The sequence below is a fragment of the Pezoporus wallicus genome, unplaced genomic scaffold (genome assembly GCF_028554395.1).
Source record: "Pezoporus wallicus isolate ANWC-B61680 ecotype Strahan unplaced genomic scaffold, APGP_CSIRO_Pwel_v1 scaffold_7107, whole genome shotgun sequence".
NCBI lineage: Eukaryota > Metazoa > Chordata > Aves > Psittaciformes > Psittacidae > Pezoporus > Pezoporus wallicus.
The window spans coordinates 1366950-1384831 of record NW_026642114.1 but is presented as its reverse complement, the minus strand read 5'-3'; the positions used below and the strand labels follow the sequence as shown (position 1 = coordinate 1384831).

Sequence of the window (17882 nt, the reverse complement as noted above, 5' to 3'; positions counted from 1 at the left end):
ACTAAATTCACAGCATGCATTGCTGTTTCACTTGGCTCCGTGGGTTTCTGGTAAAGTGCTGTGGCTGCAGAATAGTTTCAGTGGCCAAGGGAACACCAAGCTGAATTTTAAACCAGGGGGAAAATGTGTAAAAAAAACCCAAAGTTTTCAGTAGGATCACTCACCAAAGTGCCCATCACTACTCTGTCTAGGACAAGTTTAGAGGAGAAAGGAAACGACGCTGATTGCAAAGCATCCTTTTACTGCCATCAGTTGTCCTTCAAGCTCGCAGGATACCTGCCACCTTAGACTCCTCTAGCAGCCTTGCTGGACTGCAACTCTGCTGTTCGTGTCCCTGGTTCCACAGTCATGTTACATATCTGTCTGGTCATCAATCTTAAGTTATTATACAGAAGTAATGAGAGGCATGCTAAGTACTACAATATCTAATATAATTTCATTTAGAAACTCCTCAGAGCAAAGGACATGTGTATGCTTTCAGCAGTGCTCTTCTAATAAATATATATATAATAATAATGATAAAATAAATAACAATAATAGTAGTAAAAACTTCTGCATGTGACCTAAGATTTGTGCAATCTAAAGGTCACATAGCTTAAGCAAAGGATTAAAACATCACCGCTAGGGATATGCTGTATGGAAGAAGGTGTAAAGCTTTGATGCAGAGCATGCATAGGAAATGGCAGAAGGATCCCAGGATCAGGAGAAGGGCTCCCTCCAGCTGAAAATGCCACGTAGCCTTTGGATTTTTATTCTGGCCATTCCCTCACAGGGTGGGCCCTGTGAGCCGGTCTGGGGTGGCTGTCCCAGGCACTGCAAGAACTGCAGGCTCGTGTGCTGGCCGTGCAGCCAGCAGCTGGTGCTGCAGATCAGAGTCAGGGTGCTGAGGAAAGGTGGGAGCTCGCTGGTTACAGATGCTACGAGGAATCCCATCTCCGTTTCCTGGGCTTGCAACTCAAATCTGATTTCTTTCTGTCCCTGTGGTGATGCCGGTCTCCAGCCATGCTGCAAGCAGAGACATCGGGTTCCCACATACTCTGCTGCTCCAGGGAGGGCGGAGTAATTTTCTCAGCAGCTCAGTGGGAAGCAGGGAGCGCTTGAGGTCTTGGGGTTCCTGCTAAATTGACAGGACTTCAACCGAAACCCTGCTGCACAGACCTCAGCCCTCACAAACTGTCTCTCAGTCTCTGCCTGGTGCCCCATCTTGTCCCCCCATGGCAAATTTGGGCATGGGTCAGGTATGTGACCGCTTGCTGATGCCACGGCTGGTGGCCTGCTTGGTCATGTCCTGGTAAGAGGCGGACTTCAGGAATCGGGGGTAGGAGTCCTTCTCCATCAAAGTGCGGGTCTTAGCCTGGGCTTCGTTAAAGCAAGCGGAGGTGGCACCTGAGAGGTTCTTGCGGGTGATCTCTCTGGTTTCATGGTCAATATTGACCTGCAAAGAAGCAGTGTCCACGAATATTAACTCAGTGTTAACTTCCCTCCCATGGGGGGACAAAAACTGTTTTCTCCATCCTCAGATGAGGGTGAAGGTGCTCACAAGCTTTTATATCCCTTCACATTGGTAGACTACATGATATTAAAAATGAAAGCTCTCATGAATGTAAGCACAGATTCCCACTGAAAAGAGAGCACTTTAATAAAACCCACCAGGATATTTCATTCCTTTCCCACTCTATTTGATGCCACAGAGCAAAGGCAGGAAATGCTCTCACCTCCCTGGGTGCCTCATTTTGGACAAACTCCTCAAAGATCCTGTTGGCCTTGGAAGCCAGCTTGGTTTTCGATCGGGTCTTTTTGAAGTCCTCGCATGCCAGCCAGAAGTCAAGGTTCTCCTCACTGAACTCCGTCTTCAGGAAGGTGTGGAAGGCAGTCACTCCACCTGTGGAGGGACAGAAGAGCAGTTAATGGGGCAGCAGGGGGTAGGAAGAGGACAGCCAGACTCCACACTGCCTGTGAGCATCCCCCTGGGAGCTCAGACCTTGACATCGACAGATTTCTTCCTTTCCCTCCAGGCAAATTCCACCCTCTGAAATGCTGCTAATTGGCCTCTAGACTCCAATAAAATACTTTCCCACACACAAGTAATCCTCTGGTTTTATTTATCTGACCTTTCTGTAATGAGGCTTCAGAGTGTTTTCTTTACAGCTTCCGAAAAGAGCTAATTCTACCTATGGAGAAATCCACTGACGTATCAGCATGCCTGCACGAACTGAGCAGCAATGGCTTTATTTTTATTTCTCAGCTGAAATCTAGGGGGAACAAGATGCTGAGGAGTACGGCAGAGTAATTGCAGCAAGGATTTCAGAGCCAGGCTGGGGGGGAAGTGTTAAGTTACAAAGCTGGAGGTGCTTGTAAGCCATCACAGCACACGAGGAAAACTGGGAAAAAGAACCTGTGAAACCCCAAACTAGCACCGTGGAAGGTCTTTCTCTCGCTGTGGAATAGCTTTTAAGCTAGGTAACTTCTTTTGTATTAAAATTTGGCACTTCTACCATTGTATAGCTGCTGTACAGCCCAGTGTAAGGAAAGGATTACATGTGGGACTCAAAAAGAAGTCCCCTCTCTGGGTCTGGAGATACTGTCTGCATGGGGGAGAGGGAGACAGCACCTTACAGGAACCCTGTGTATCACCATGCTTATAGGAAATATTGGAGGGGAAAATGGCTACGTGTAACTCAGTAAAGCAGCTGAATTCCTTCTCCCTTTGGAAGAGCCATCCCCAGAGGCATAGGATGGACAGACAGACAGACAGAGGGCAGCAGTGTAGTTTTCTGAGGAACAAAAGCCTGTGGGGAGGTGGCTGCATTGCTGTGCAAAAGAGGACTCGGGAAAGCAGAGACATTTCCTTCTCCTAAGTGTGGAGAAAGGAACTATCAGGGCATGGTACAACATTTCCCCTGAAGGACTGCTGTACATGGGATGCCCACAATGATGCTCTTGTCCCGAGGCAGCAGTGAGGGGTTGCAAGACAGCACTTGTGCCCTCCCAAAAGCACCCAGTCAGAAGAAAAAGAGTCCAGCTTCACAAGCCAGGCACTGACCCCTATACATCAGCTCTGTCAGGGCAAGAAAGGGGCTTCTTTCTAAATCCTAAACTATCTTGTCTGAGGAAGAGACAAGATTTCCTCACACACTGGCTCCAGGCGTACAGCCACACCATGGCTCACTAGGAACATATTTGTCCTATTCGCTCTCACCAAGAGAAGAACACAAGATCCTACTTACTTTTACTCTTCAGGAGTTGGTCGAAGGACTCCCTCCATTCAAGTACTTCTTGTGAAGAATTTCTGAAAAAGACAAAATGATGTAAGGCTCACTATGCCACCAACAACACATCTTCTGCCCCATGGTGAAGGATGAAAGCAGTTCAGTCAAGCAGCCCAGTCAACAGGAGACAGTGCAAGAAGGGAGGCAGCAGCACTCAGTAGGAAACCAAAGTGAGAATCCAGCATCCATTACCTGTGGGCTCGCTTTCCTTTCTCCCTTTCTTTTAACTTCCCTGATGGCTCACCAGACCTCAGCTCCATAGTGCAGCTTTGGCCAAGTATCTTCTCTAAAGGATATGCAGAAGAGCTCTTTTCTGCTGGCACAAACCCAGCAGAGCCTCCTCTGCAAGATGATACCCCGCCTTCAACAGCAATATTTAGTATTTTGTTTTTAATGCTGCCTTCATTCGTCTGGGGTCCCAGGCACTAGTATGAGATGCCAGAAAATGTGGGAGCCCTCTAGGTTTCTTGCCTATTGCTGAGGCCCTGCTCTCCTGTGCCTAATGCGGGAGCATCGTTTCCCCTGTCTGATTTTATAATTGGTGAAGCTCGGAAACGATCCGCCTTCCCTGCCTGCCAGGGTGGGACTGTGGGGAGGGCGAGCTGTGCTTTCTTCTCTCCGTTGCGCAGATGGGCTGGAGCATCCCCCAGGACAGCCTGCTCCAGAGGGACCTGTCGCGGGCTGAACCTAGGACACAGCACCGCTTGGCTTACCTCTGCCTGGAGCCCAGCTGTAGCTTGCTGGAGGCGCCAGTCCTGTGTCCCAGGTCTGGTTTATGAAGCAGGATCCCTAAGCGGGTCTTCAGGTCCTTGGCTCTGGAAGGAAGAGGAGAAGTAGGATTCTTGGACTACCCGACACTGCTGCTCAACCCCCGCTTTGCAGGGGCTGAACCCCACAAACCCAACACAGCTCAGAGGGGCAGCCCTCACTCCTTACTTTCAGCTGCTTTTTTGCCTTGTGATGTATGAAATAAAAGCTTCTCCCATTGCTTTTCTGCTCCCTGGCAACCACACTCAGCAGTGCATAAAGCCCAGGGGACTGTTTCCTCCTGCTCTCTTCTCAGGTAGTGTCGCATGCATTTATAAAGCACATTGAGCTTTTTCCTCTGGGACAGGAGCAGCTGCTGAGTAACCAGCTGGAGCCCCCCATCCTCCTGGAGCTAACCTGGCCCCTTTTCCCACACCCCCTCTTTGAGCAGTGCTATGCTGCTCTCAAAACACTGAGAAAACACAGTGATTGCTTTCTGCTCAGCAGAATAGGAGTATCTCCCTGCTGTAAGGCTGCTGCAGCAGGGTTGATGATCCCCTGCTTTTTTTTTTTTTTGGGGGGGGGGCTGCATCACCAGGAGCTTGCTACCATGCCGTGGGGATGTCTGTGCTCCCCAGTGTCACCATCCACCTACCCCATGCCTTTGAGACCCAGCGAGCCCAGTAGCAGCACGATGCTCCTGTGCCAGAGCTCCTTTGTAAGAGCCTGGGATGCTACTGCCTGCTACCGCAGCTCTGTGGTGGTGACACAGAAGCACCTCCCTACCGGGAGGTCTTTACAGCAATACAGTAGGAGCTGCTGCTAAATCGACTCCTCTCCCTTGGGTCCCTCCCCAGGCAGCGCATGGCCCCGCTGCTATTTGTGTGCTGCAGCTCATTCAGGCATCCCAAGGCGTTCATACAAAAATAAGTGTTTAAATGTCAAGCCGGCAGCATGGGGCTTTGTAGCCATGTTTGGCAGGAGGAGCAACATGTCACTTAATGTTTCAACTGTGTTGACGAAAATAGTCCTGCTGCTGTCAACTTGAAGCAAGTTCTGCAGAAATCGAGCCAGAGAAACAACCCTCGTGTGCTTGTATGCCTGGACACAAACAGGGCAGCCCCATCCAGCCTCCTCTCCCTCTTCATGTTTTACCTCTATATTTCCCTCCTGGGAAGCAGAACAGATACAGCCAAACCAAATCTATCAGGCCATCCTTCACTGTGTGTTTCCTTGCAGTCTGCACCCCAGTTTCTGCCAAAACATCATGGCCACAGCAGCAGATGCTGGTCCAGCCACTTCTAAGTTAGATGCATCTTTTCCAGGTAACCCTCTGCATCCCAGAATTGCAGTGTGGCGAAGGCTCTTACCTTTCCAGGCAAGCGATGGGGAGCGCAGCTAACCCCTGGCACATGCTGAAAGCTGGGCACCCAGGCATCCAGCAACTCATCGGGTCCTTACGGCGGTGGCAGTGGTGTGCAACAGGCAGCTGTGGCACCACCTGCACCCACAGTCATGTGCTGTCGGCTGGAAAAGCGGCAATGAGCCGTGCTTTATATCAGGTTGGAGGTGGGAGAGCTGGGAGGGGGGCCCAGCATCGCTCCAGCCTCCAGCCAACCAAAACCTGCTATAGCAGAGCCCAGTGAAGATAACGGCTTAGGTAGGTTTCTTTTGTGCTGTTAAGGGAGGGGGAGTGGGAGGCCCAGGCTTGTCCTTGAGCATCACAGTCATAACTGCTTCCTCAATAACAGGAAAAAACAGGCTCGTTTCCACCGACGTGTGGAGCCTGCTGAGTAACTGCCAGCGGGTGAGTACGCAGATGGGGAGAGCGAGAGGGACAGGACAGACACTGTAATTCACGCCAGTTCGTCAGCTCTGTTCTGTGGCATGAGGACGTCCGATCCTCCCAGCGCTGCAAGGGCTGGTGTGGTGGCATTGCAGCAGCATGCTTTTCCCCAGCTGGTGTAAGCAGGGGATGCTGGTCCCCATCAGAGTCAGGCTGCTTTACAGCATCCCGAGGGCATGTGCAAAGCCTGGTGGAAGGGTTTGCACTCCCCAGAGTAATGCAGTACACCTGCCATTGCACTGCAGATAGAGCACAAGGGTGCAGTGTTTCCCCGTCCCCCCAGATTACACTACTGGTCCACAGCTAGAATACATAAGGACTGATGTCTGATCCCATGTACTGGCAGAAGTTGCACTTCATCACAAACTGTCTGCTTGCTCTGTGGTGGGAAGAAACAAGGGGAGAGGATGCACATTAAAGACAGTTTGAGTCAAGCATGGGAAAGCATCTGATAAAGGTGGATCCTAATGAGAACTAAGGATGGAAAAAAGAGGCTAAAAGCAAAGGAGAGATAAAAATTGGAAGGTAAAGACTGAAATGGCAAAACAGAAGGATGAAGAGAAAGAGTTAAGCCAGTGTGAGACACTGCACACCAACGAACAGCAAGGTGTGGTGCAACAAGCAGAGAGCTCCATGACAGCCAAGAAGTCCCCCATGCCAACATCAGGCTTCCAGAATGGGCATCACTTGGTCTAACATGGGTTTTGGAAGTGCTTGGCCACATAAGACTGGTGGTGTATCCCAGCTCACGGCCATGCTGCGAACACCGGTGTCACAGCGGCAGTGCCATGCTGACATGGGTACAGGCTCCTGGTATCCACAGGAAAGGTTCACACTCAGCTATTTTGGCACTGCCCATACACACGTACCCTTTGCACTCACCTCCCAGCTGTAGTGTTTGGCTACCTGGGGTGGTAACATCGCTTCTCCTCCATCACTTGAACCTCCACCGCCCACCCATTCTGCACAGAAGCAGTGCTCAGTGATGCCCTAGTTGTTTCGTCTCATCACTTTGGGGCATGCCTGGCATTAAGCAGGACTCCATGTGTGTCCTTTTTGCCTTTAAAATTGTGCTCACACGCTGAAGCCCATTCTCCCATGTGTACACAGCAAAGTCACAGGATGCTGTGGTGATTCTCCCCAATGTCTGAGGCATCCCCCAAGAAAGTTATGCTGAGACAAAAACCTTCAGGAGGCTGGGCACATGTTACAGATACACAGGACAGACAACTTCTAGCAGCTGGGATGGCAGCAACAGCTGTAGCCAATGAAAGAGGAGCATGGGTGATGTGAGCCAGAGTGGAGGAACTCTGCACACCTCTGCCTCGGCATTAAAGTCTGCTGAAGCCTCCATTTCAGATCCTGTCTCCCCACTGCTTTATCCCATATAAATAAAGTGTGTTGGGCAAGCGCATATATGATTTTACCTTGTCCCATCTGCAACAGCTTTTGAGGCACATGGCTCAGGTGAAGCAATACTGCTGGTAAGGCAGAAGTGAGGAAAAGTCTGTGGTGCAAGCTTGGTCCCTGCAACCTCCCATTTTATAGACATCCCTGTAAAACCTCAGTGAGAGGGAAAGAGTCAAAGGCTGTATCTTCTCTGTGTCAAAGGCACTGCATTTACTCAGCCAGAGATACACAAACTCGTCAGAAAAGATGGAGTCCCACACTTAGGTGTTTGGACTGGTGTGTGGCTCTGGGACATTGGTCTGACTCTCAGTGCCAGTACCATGCGTACGGGTCTGAGCCTAGATGCAGGAATGAGAACATGAGCAGCCTGTTCAGCAATATTCTCTATGCCAAGGCTAGGACAGACCCTGTGACAGCTCTCCTACAGGCACCAGCTCCCTGCACAACCCACTGCCTGGCAGCTCTGCTCTCTTGGGGCAGGTTGTTTAACTTTCCTCTTTGATAGGGTGGAAGATAAGCATCTTGCCAGCACGAGATGCAGTAGGTACAACGTTTTGTAGCATAGAGCTCTTCAGTAGGGTTATGCAATAGCCTCCGAGCCCAAGAATGTATGTGTACTCAGATGTCTTTATGCCACTCTGTATCTAATTTAATTATGTGCTTCCTGTCTTATTTAGCTTAGCAGCCTCCTGCAGCCCCAGCTCCGTTGCCTGTATTATCAGTCCTTGTTTTGGAACATGAAACCTCATCAGTGTCACAGCGCCTGGGGCACGGCTCCTTCATGCTGCAGCTGTGCCAGCATGAAGCCCACCTCCCATCCATGGGGACCAGTCCTCTCAGAGTTTCATTTCCACCAGGGAAACTGGGCAGGTATGCCAGTGTTTGCCAAGGTACAGCTATGGCTTCCCCATCAGAAGCAAAACACAAAACCTCTCAGCATCAGGTATTGCTGCTGTTGTTTCTGGGTGAGCGGGCAACCTTGAAAAATAGGAAAACAAAATTTTCAGCCCCAAAAACTAAACAAATGAGGCAAGTAGCAGGGAAAAAAGGAGGGACTGGTGACAGAGTGAAAAGCGCCCTTGCAGATGTGCCCCAGTGCACAGCCAAGCATTGAGAGGAGTTTCTAGTACCAGGTATGTTTGTATTTTTACATGGTTTGAGTGGAATAAGAAGGGGAAGATACAGCAATGGATGGGAAGAGAAGAGGGGTGGGGAGCTAGGCCAAACGATGATGCTGTCATCTTGCTGCATCATAGATGTGGGCCAGGCAAGCTCACTGTGGAGCCTGACACCTGATTTATCCTAAACTGATGGGAAACCTCATGGGTAAAACCTGAAGACAGCATTGTATGCTCCCTATATTGCTTCAGTGGAGAATGCCAGGAGCTGACAAGTCCCCTGGGGCTGTCTGCAGGAAATCAGGGAGATGCTGAATGTGAAGGAGTAGAAAAGAGAGATCTAAAGGCTCTGCTCATGCAGCAGTCTGTTGTTAAGCTCTGGTTGTGTAAGGAGAGGTGTAGGCAAAAGAGATGGGGAAAGGGGTGTTGGCAAGGGATTACTCGTGATGAGAGGTTGTTGCTGTGCAGGCAGGACTGCAGCATTGCTTGGAAGCTGGCAAAGGTGCCCGAGAGTAGTGGGGAAACTGCTGAGACTATGACAGCAGCAGAGTGCTTGCAGGGGTTCCCCAGGGAGCCACACTGCAGCTGAGTCTTGGCTACAGACACAGCTTGTGAGACAGGGACAGTCAGGGGCTGCTGTGGGATGCCATGTCCATGTGGTTGCAGTTGAGCGTTGCTCCATCTGTGTCTCCCCACCCTGGATAACCCCCGTGCATTGCAGGACAGGCAGCAGTGCTTGTTGCTCGGCAGCTCCTGTGCAACAACAAGCCCTCACCCTACCCCATGGGGCTTTTAATTGATTCCCAACAAAAGCGCACGCTGTGTTCACATGAAGCATGACAGGAAATAACTGCTCGGGAAATCTGTAGCAGTGCGAAAGAGATTACTGAAATAAAAAAAAAAAAAATAGAATTACAAATGAGCTTTTCAAGGGGCAGCTGTTATCCACTCTGCTCACATGCTCACTTTGCACAGCACCAGAGCACATCTGCGTAGGGAGAGGTATCTGACAGCAGGTATTTTTAATCTTCTTTTTCTGTTCCCAGCACCTGCTCTTTAAAGCAACTGAACAGCAAAAAAAAAAAAAAAACTACCCCAAAAAAAACCAAAAGCAAACAACAAAGGCAATAGCTAAATATATCCTAACTAAGAGGAGAGACAGAGCAGCACTAATGGCAGATCCTTCCCTGGATGCATGCAAATTGCTTTGGCTCAGGGACAGGCTTAGAGGGAAGAAGCAGCAGATGAAAAGGAAAAGCAATAAAAGAAAGGAAGGGAATTAGGGCAAAAAGAAGGGGGGTAGAAAGAAGACAAAGGTACTGATAAATTCCACTGCACCAATTTCCAGAGAAAAACAAGCAAATTTGAATTTTTGCTATTAAATGCAACCCTTTGCAGATCATGCAGCAAACACTCACCTTTTGGCAGGGACAGTGGGCTGTGCAGCAGATGAGGAGTGCTGTTGTTGTACCCAGGGCCAGGAAAGATCCACATTACTGCTTGCCCTCACTTACCAGACCTGCTCAGAAGATGCTCTGTGTGGCCGCAACCCTCCCCCACCGAAGCCCTCTCTCCAGCTGGGCAGCAGCCTCCATGGAGTTTTTGCAGCCACACTCTACAGCAACTCTCCCTCTACACAATTTTCTAATACACAAACAACCTCCCCAGCTGTCCTCACTCCAATCTCTGCCCCTGCTAACACCTCCCCTTCTCCCTCTAGCACCCAAGATTGCTCTCAGCTGCTGCCTACCCCTTCCCCAGAAAGCCCAGGCTCCTCCAGACTCCCTAAATTGGCCCTTGGGACTGACTGAGTTGCTCTGACTTCTGCAGCTCATGTATGCCCTGGTCCCCATCTGCGCTCTCACTGCTTGCTGAGCTGGCCCTTGCCTTTCCCATTCATTATTTGTTTGCCCCCATCCCACTGCCAGCCCTCACTGTGGGCTTTACTGCTGACTCACAGGCCTGAAGTCTGTTCATATTTGTCTTCCTTGTAGTCTCCTAAATCCTACTGACAATAGTTTGGACTTATCTCCCCAAATCATACGTCTAGGGAGACGTAAATTGCTTCAACAGAGAAAGCTGACTGCTTAGAGTTAACACATCCCTTCACTACCTCATCCAGCATGTCTGCACAGGTGAAACCAGCACACAGAAAGATGAGGGCAGGGTCCAATGAGACACAAGGTTCTCCCATCCTTTTCCTCCTCAACAATTCTGCTAGGAGACAGCTCTCCATCCCTAGGCTTGCAGTTCCCACTTTCCTCTTCACACAGGAAAACGTGCTCAGACACTGAGGCAGAGAGCAAGTAGTCTCAGGCTGTTTATTATGTTCTCGTGGTCTCTATACAGTACAGATGAATAACACTTTATAATGCGGTGACAAGACTCAGTGGAGATATCATGGCCAGTTGGACATCTGGTATGGCTGAGGAGCTCCTCTAGCCTTGTAGGTAAAGGTGAGCCTAGAAATGAGCAGCTAATGCAGAGGGAAGGTCAAACTGAACCCAAGTCATTGCCTTTTCCCTGAATAGGAAGGAATCAGATTAAACAGCCCGTATGTCCTGCTCAAACAGCTCCTGCTGTTATCTACCAATACCAGGAGCACTCAGACACTTTGGAGGCAATTACAGCATCAAGACCTAATTAAAATTAAAATGTGGCTTAGAGGTCTTAAAAAAGCTGATCTTTTTACTCAGGTACCTGGTGGCTCTCTTCTGAGTTTACTCTATGGAGTAATGCCTTCCTAAATCTCTTTTGAACCACCCACAAGCATGTTTCCCAAGAAAAGAAAAAACATCTTTATTGTCTTAGACACCCTTATTTGGTGCCGTTGGGTTTGGAGTCTGGTCCTCAGGGCCCCTTCTGGCTGATGGGACACTGCCAGCCCACCAAAGATGGAGGTGCCTGAGAGCTTAAAGAAAAATCTGAACTGTGCATGTCTGATTTGGGTTGCTTGTAGAAGAAATGGGAGAGAGGTTATAGGAAGACAAGATACTTCAATCATGGGTTTTGAGGAAGGGGGATCTACCCAAGGGTGTGCTTGTATCCTGATCTCTTCATTACAGAGGTCTGCGTAAATAAACATGACACAAGATGCCTCCTTCCTCTTGCTGTTTTTTAGCTGGTGACTGCAGGCATTGATAGAGCAATGTGAAGACATTTATCTTAGGATAACACCGTTATCTATGCTGTAAATGCAAAGATGAGCAGCCCTCATCTGTCATGTTTTACACCTAGCCTGGGGCACGTAGCACATGATGCAAACTATGAGTTGTGAGGCTACTGGAGACAAACTGTTCACATTGGACTTGGTCCCCATACCTTTCTGACATGCCAGGTCCCTCCAGAAGCAGGCACTGCCTTTTCTTCTGTACCTTTTTACCAGAAATATTTATTTTTTTTTTCCAATAATGAGCTCATCCCCTTTTGCTATGCCCTCAGTTCCCTGAAATCCAGTTGAGTTTACTGCAGTGTCAGATTAGAGATACATCCCTCCAGTAAAACCAAGAGGAGGCACAGAGCAGAACAACTGACTTTACTAAGTAAATGCAACACGCACCCCTTTATTTACACTCTTTTTTATGTCAGAAAGCCAAGAGGAAGCACAGCATTGACCTTGTTGAAGCAGCTGCTGCCTCTGCGCACCCCAGCTGCTGTTTCAACTAGTCAGCCCTTTCCACAAGTGCAGCACATGGAGCATAGATGGAAGAAGACACCATTCCAGGGACAAGCCAAGCCTCTGCAAAGCCCAAGGGGTGTGTGGTAGAGAAAAGCATTCTGGTCTAGCAGCAAAATGTACTTTAATTCCAGTTCTGTGATATAATGCTTTGATGCCAGAGAAAACAGTATCAAGGAAGAAGACAGCAGCCCCAGGAATGAAAGATAATGTAGAAATTGTGTGAAGCAATTTCTTCTTATATAATGGGAAAGGAATAGTTATTAGGAACTTCATAGTGACAGTAGGAGGTATGTAGGAGAGAGATGGCAAGATCAGAGACAAGTGTCTCGGGAAGTAAAAGGTAAAGGAGAGTGGAGGGATAGATGGGGATGGAGGGTATGCAAACAGGGAGGCATGGGATGAGGTTATGTGAGACTCAAGCTCAGATGAATGGAGGCAAACAGTGCTGGTGGAAGGTTTGCATGGACAGGAGTGCTTCAGGGAGTAAACTCTAAGAAGGAGGAAGAAGGAAGACCATGTAGACAGGACTGAGAGGGAGAGAAGAGTTTGGAAGGAGAAGCAAGAGGCCCCCAGGGAAGGGAAAGCTTGCACTAGCGGGTGAGAGGCACTCCAGGGCTGGCATGAGGTATGGTTTGCTATTGCTCTGAATGCTGTAAACATTTTGGTTTTGTGTCTATCAGTGAACATTCAGTTCAGTTTGATACATGTGCTCTTATGGGTAACTGGAAGCCTAACAGAGTTTTACATCTCTTACTACTAGTCAAACTTACACACAAGGCAAACACAACACTGGGCTAAAAATCTTCTTTTATGTTATTTATGCCTAATTCTCCTATTTTAACATGCACATCTATGTCTTGGAAAAGTTTCTCTAGTAGGAGACACTAAATAACATACACTTGAAGTCACATGCACTCTCACCCACCCACACCTGCAGACACACATACCTGTTTCCACCTCCTGCTTAGACTAGCAGGACTTTGCCCTTCACATCTTCCCAGCATGGAGGGCAAGAACCCACTGGTACATTAACAAGTCCAGTAAAAGCGATGGAAATCGTCCCAGACCTGGCTGATGGACCAAAGTAGGAGAAAGTCAAAGCAGACTGGAGTTCTGCATCTGCTTCTGGAGTTAAGAACACCTGAAGCTTATAGACAATCTCTAAACACTTCTTCCATTTTGCTGTCAAAGGACTTGGGAGCTGACTGGATACGTGCCAGCAAACATACAGAATAAAAAGAGCTGAGAGAAACAATTATTTTTCCTCTCTTCGTGTGATGGCATACACTGACATTACTTGAAACTGGAAGAAAATGTTGGAGGTGTGTGCTTGTGGAGAGGGGAAATAGGGTTTGTAAGTCATGAATATCCCGTTCACATAAGTAAGAGATGAATCAAAGATAGGATATTTGTCCTTGAAGGGGATTAGTCATCACTCAGTGCTTTCTGAAGCTTTGGCTCAGTCATTATTTCCTTAATTTCCCCTGGTTTAAGGGGAAGAGCTATAGCTGCCTATTTTAATTCACTTCAGACTGACATTCGGTATGAAAGAAGCGGCTGGTGCCAATTTCTTGGTATAAAAAAAAAAACCACGAAACAAACAAACTTTAAATAACTAGTCTGTTTTCCTTCAAGAAATACAAACTGTAAGAGAAGCAACAAAAATAACCGTGATAGACTCACGTGCATCAGACAATCCGTTTGGTCTACTCTATGCTTATAGGAAATTTGCCATGGAGGATATTATCTGGCACCAATTTAATGGGAAAAACACTTCTCCTATCAGCCAGCATGATAGAGTTCCTGTCTCTCAGCAGCTGTGTCTCTGAATAAACCTGCTCAAAGCTATTCCCCCGGCGACCCAAACTCGCCAGATTTCTGCTCGGCTAACCGTAAGACGGGCTCACTGGGCACCTGGGGCCGCATCTGCAACAGCACAGCCTGTCTCTGTCCAAGGGGGGCTGCAGCGTGAGCGTGGGGGTGGCCCCCCCAGATTGTCCTTGCCAAGGAGAAACATGACTGCTACTGCTGAACCCAGGACAGATGGGGAGAGAGGGGAGCTTGGTTTTTATAGGATGTCGGTTACTTTAAAGTTTTTCCACAAGTTCAGTCATGAACTGAAAGAATGACAACACCAACACTAGAGGAGCTTGCTGAGAAATGTTACCCCCCGGGCTTCTGAAGTCACACTCTGAACAGGACCAGCCTTTGTAGCCATCAGGGAAGCCTCACTTCTGAGTTTCTGTTCCTCATTCCTTGACACAAATATCTTATTTCTGCTGTTTCCTCATTGCCTTCTTTTTCTGTGACCCTCACCATCATGGGTGGCTGCAGGCCACGTTGCTGAAAAACCTTGTCTGGGATGCGTCAGCTGGCACTAGAGGTCAGCATCGTCAAAGCCCACCCAGAAGACGTATCAGTGGCTTTAAGAATACCATAAAGCACTTTACATGATGTTTCTGCCTTCTCTTTAAAAGCAATGACTTGCATAAGCCTGCTGCAGCTGTCCCCCACATCCAGGGCAGCACTGAAATGGTTTTTGCATGTGCAATCAAGAGGAGGCTGAAATGGAGGAAGGCAGGGCCTTTCCTTCATCCCTTGCAACACAACTCGTTTGACACCACAGCACTGGGAAGCTGAGCTGCTGTGTTGCAGTGGTTGGATCACCAGTCACTGTGCCATTTTGTGGTCACACTGACACTGGTTACAACTGGCACCACGAGCTATCTCAGGGGGAACTATTTCAGCCAAAGCAACCTGTACCCGAGAGATCCCAGTCCAGCCTGTTTTATACAGGTGTAGTAGACACAGTGTTCCTTGGCGAGTTCTTCTAGCTCCTCCTCACATTCAGTGGCTTTGCATCCTCTCTTGCATGTCAAGCATCGTTTCACCGCAATGTGGGGTGGTTTGCCCACCTCTTTCCCTTTCACCTATAACAGGAGGTAATATGTATAAATGATGTGACTCTGTTCCACTTCCTGTAGTCCAGGTATCATCAGCGACAGCCACTGGATGCTTGCCTCTATATCCTTTGCTTCTGCCTTTGACTTCTTCCAAAGCATTGCACAGGTTTCCCCAGACACCTGTACCACTAGACCTTCTTTGCAAGGTACCTTGTTTGCCATAAAGCTATGGGCCTGTGAACAGGTGGCCAGTTGAGTTGCTGCATAATGTAGACCCCTTGAATGAATCATGGCAAATCTGGGGCATTTTCCAGACCTTGCTCATTGCTTGCATTTTCAAATAAGCAGCAAAGAAGTTTGCATGAAGCCGCCACAGTGAAATTTGAAAAGTAATGTCCAGATCTGGAGCTTTGTCTCTCTGAACACATGGCATTATGGACCTCACGTAACTCAGCAATTTCAGGAGTTGTGCCATTGAGCCTGAGCATGGCTACAGAATGCTACATCTCTCAACATGCTTCAGACCCTGCTTCTCAAGTTACCTTGCAGGGGCAGAGGACAGCCAGGAACACTGGTTCAGGATGCCAGAGCATGCTGTTCTTTCTGGCCAGTCCTTGGAAAAAGGTAACTGGAGATGGTATTTGCCTACCAAAGAACTGGAGAATTCTAGAGATGACCAAGCAGGTACTGAAAAGCAGGTTTCCCTACTGATATAAATCTTGCACTTGCACTGAATTTAGACTTTAGTGTCATAGCAACCACAGGAATGCACCTCCAAAATAAACAAGTATGTTTACCACCTCTATCTTGCTTCTAAACTTATTTGTCCTAATGTCCTGCTCAGCATCCTTACAGAAAGCCTCAAAACCCGTTTCCTACCTAAAGCAGGCTTTACTATCCAAGCAGGTTTTTGTATCTCATTCCATACACATTATGCTTAACTTCAGAATTCACTCTACCTTGTTTACACCACATTACACTAAGTATCACCAGCTTTCTGATGTATCCAACCTACCCACCACCCTCAACCAGAGCAGAGGTTTATAGCCTCTGATCTGTGGATGCTTGAGAGAAGGAAAAGATCCAAGGGGTCACTCTCCAGGCCTTCATAAAACTAAGTAAATAAACCTCTGGTCTGTAGGCTCAAATGCACGGACAGGCTGTCTGCTTCTCCACTAGAAAATATTGCAAGAATCTGGCAGCTGATAAGCTAGAACAGCAATGCCGTAGAAATGGGGCCTTCAGATGGTATTATTGCACAGCACAGAAGAGGTGCTTGCTACACAACTGACATCTGCACAGAGCCTTCTCCCACAGCTGCCTATCCAAGCTATGGGAGAAGTGCCATAGAACACTTCACACATCACTTCACAAGCAGACACTCATCCTGCTCACTGCATGTTTCCCTGTGTCCTGTTTTTAAGCAAGCATCATGCAGAAAAGTCTCTGTTTTAGCAGATCTTTACATGGTATTGAACCCGCAGTGGAAAATTCGTAGGTAACAACTACAGTCAATAATCAGCAAATGACAAAAATGTAATTGTGATTTTTCATGTTATCTCTCCCTGCTATGCAGATGTAGTATCTCCCTACAGATACTACATGAACAATGCTATCTACCATAGAAGACAGGTCTTGTGCTCTTTGCACATCTCAGCATGGGGCAGATGGGACATTCCTTCTCTCAACTCTTTCCTAATGGTAGGTCATTCTTGAGAAGCCACCAAGCCTGTTAATGTAATGGTGGCTAGGAACCTCTTTGTCTTAGGTTTTGGGGCAGTGCCTAGCACAATAGAGCCTGAATGATGACAGGGGTCCTGAGGCTGAACTACAGCACAAATAAATGCTATTAATGAAAAACAGACTTGCCTGACCAGGTCTAGTGAGAGCTTTTGGGATTACATTCCTCATGAGAAAAATTTAGCTCCTTGACAGGAAAATAACTCTTAATCTCCATCCCTGGGAGATAAGGGGCTGTGACAGGGTAGCAGCTGGTGTTACAAGGTGTGCAATCAAAATGGGAAGGTGAGCTGAGTTCATTGATGGTTTCCACTCTGGGAAGCAGCATGAATCATGTGCCTTTGCCTTCTCTCCCCCTCCTCATGGTCCCTGGATCCAGACGCCAGCAGCCAGTGTGGGAGAAAATGTTCAGACTGGACTTGGCTTCACACATTTCACAACTGCCCTTAGGGCCCTTCCAAACACAGGGGAGAGGTGAGAGCCAGGGAGAGGTCTGGAAGGATGGAAAGGTGCAATGGCATTATTTACACACAAACCAGCATAGTAATTTCAAAGGAAACTTCCCTTCCCAACAGATGACCCCATGACTAGAAAGGATTATGGATTTGTGCTAGAGGGGCAGGCAACAACTGCAAGGTGCTACCACTAACCAAAAAAAAAAGCACAGAAAGAGTCCTAATACCACATCTGGATCACACTCTGGAACCTCTTCTTCCCTTTCTCCCTCTTTTCTCATTCCCACTGTTTTTAACACCAAGAAAGTTTCACATTTAGACATGGTTTCTCGCTGTTGTGGGAAGCACATGGTTTCTCAGGGCCCCATCGCTGCTTTAACTGAGCCTCCTCTGGGTTTGAGACAGCAGGTCTGTGTAAATTTTGGACCTCAGGAACCTGGGGTAAGAGTCTTTCTCCATCAGGCTGTGCACCTTCCCCTGGGCTTGGTCAAAGCAAGAGAGGGAGGGCTCCTGCATATTTCTTCTTGTCAGCTCCCGTGTCTGGAAGTCTATGTTCACCTGGGAAAAGCAGCAGAAGAGAGTTTGGTTCCGAGTGACCAGTTTGCCTCCTTCAAATGGCATATTTGTCTCATCTATAGCTGTAAAAGCAGCAACAGAACTAATGTCCTGCTCTCATCCATGCCTAAACAGCCCCTCGAACTCTGAGGGGTTTAGC

At 48.1% G+C, this 17882-nt stretch overlaps 3 protein-coding genes across 14 annotated transcripts in view; 1 reads left to right on the top strand and 2 right to left on the bottom strand.

Moving 5' to 3' along the window:
- Positions 1-17882, top strand: part of TMCO1 (transmembrane and coiled-coil domains 1) — a 180995-nt gene that overhangs the window by 19062 nt on the left and 144051 nt on the right. The window lies entirely within an intron of this gene.
- LOC130608869 (regulator of G-protein signaling 16-like) lies at positions 846-9943 on the bottom strand. 3 transcript variants are annotated; one of them, XM_057427252.1, is made up of 6 exons: positions 9809-9943; positions 5387-6241; positions 3983-4084; positions 3228-3289; positions 1716-1882; positions 846-1435 (listed from the first exon to the last, which is right to left on the bottom strand). In XM_057427252.1, the coding sequence occupies exons 2-6, from the start codon at positions 5464-5466 to the stop codon at positions 1235-1237; spliced, it is 612 nt and encodes a 203-aa protein (XP_057283235.1). In that variant the 5' UTR covers positions 5467-6241; positions 9809-9943; the 3' UTR covers positions 846-1234. The 3 variants fall into 3 exon arrangements, with proteins under 3 accessions (XP_057283235.1, XP_057283236.1, XP_057283237.1); XM_057427253.1 differs by lacking the exons at positions 5387-6241; positions 9809-9943 and adding an exon at positions 4672-5027; XM_057427254.1 differs by lacking the exons at positions 3983-4084; positions 5387-6241; positions 9809-9943 and adding an exon at positions 3462-3850.
- LOC130608866 (regulator of G-protein signaling 8) overlaps positions 16840-17882 on the bottom strand; it is a 36010-nt gene continuing 34967 nt past the window's right edge. For all 10 annotated transcript variants that reach the window (XM_057427241.1, XM_057427246.1, XM_057427247.1 and 7 more), the window contains one exon: positions 16840-17725. In XM_057427241.1, the coding sequence (XP_057283224.1) occupies positions 17543-17725 (183 nt within the window). In that variant the 3' untranslated portion in view covers positions 16840-17542. The remainder of the gene's footprint in view (positions 17726-17882) is intronic.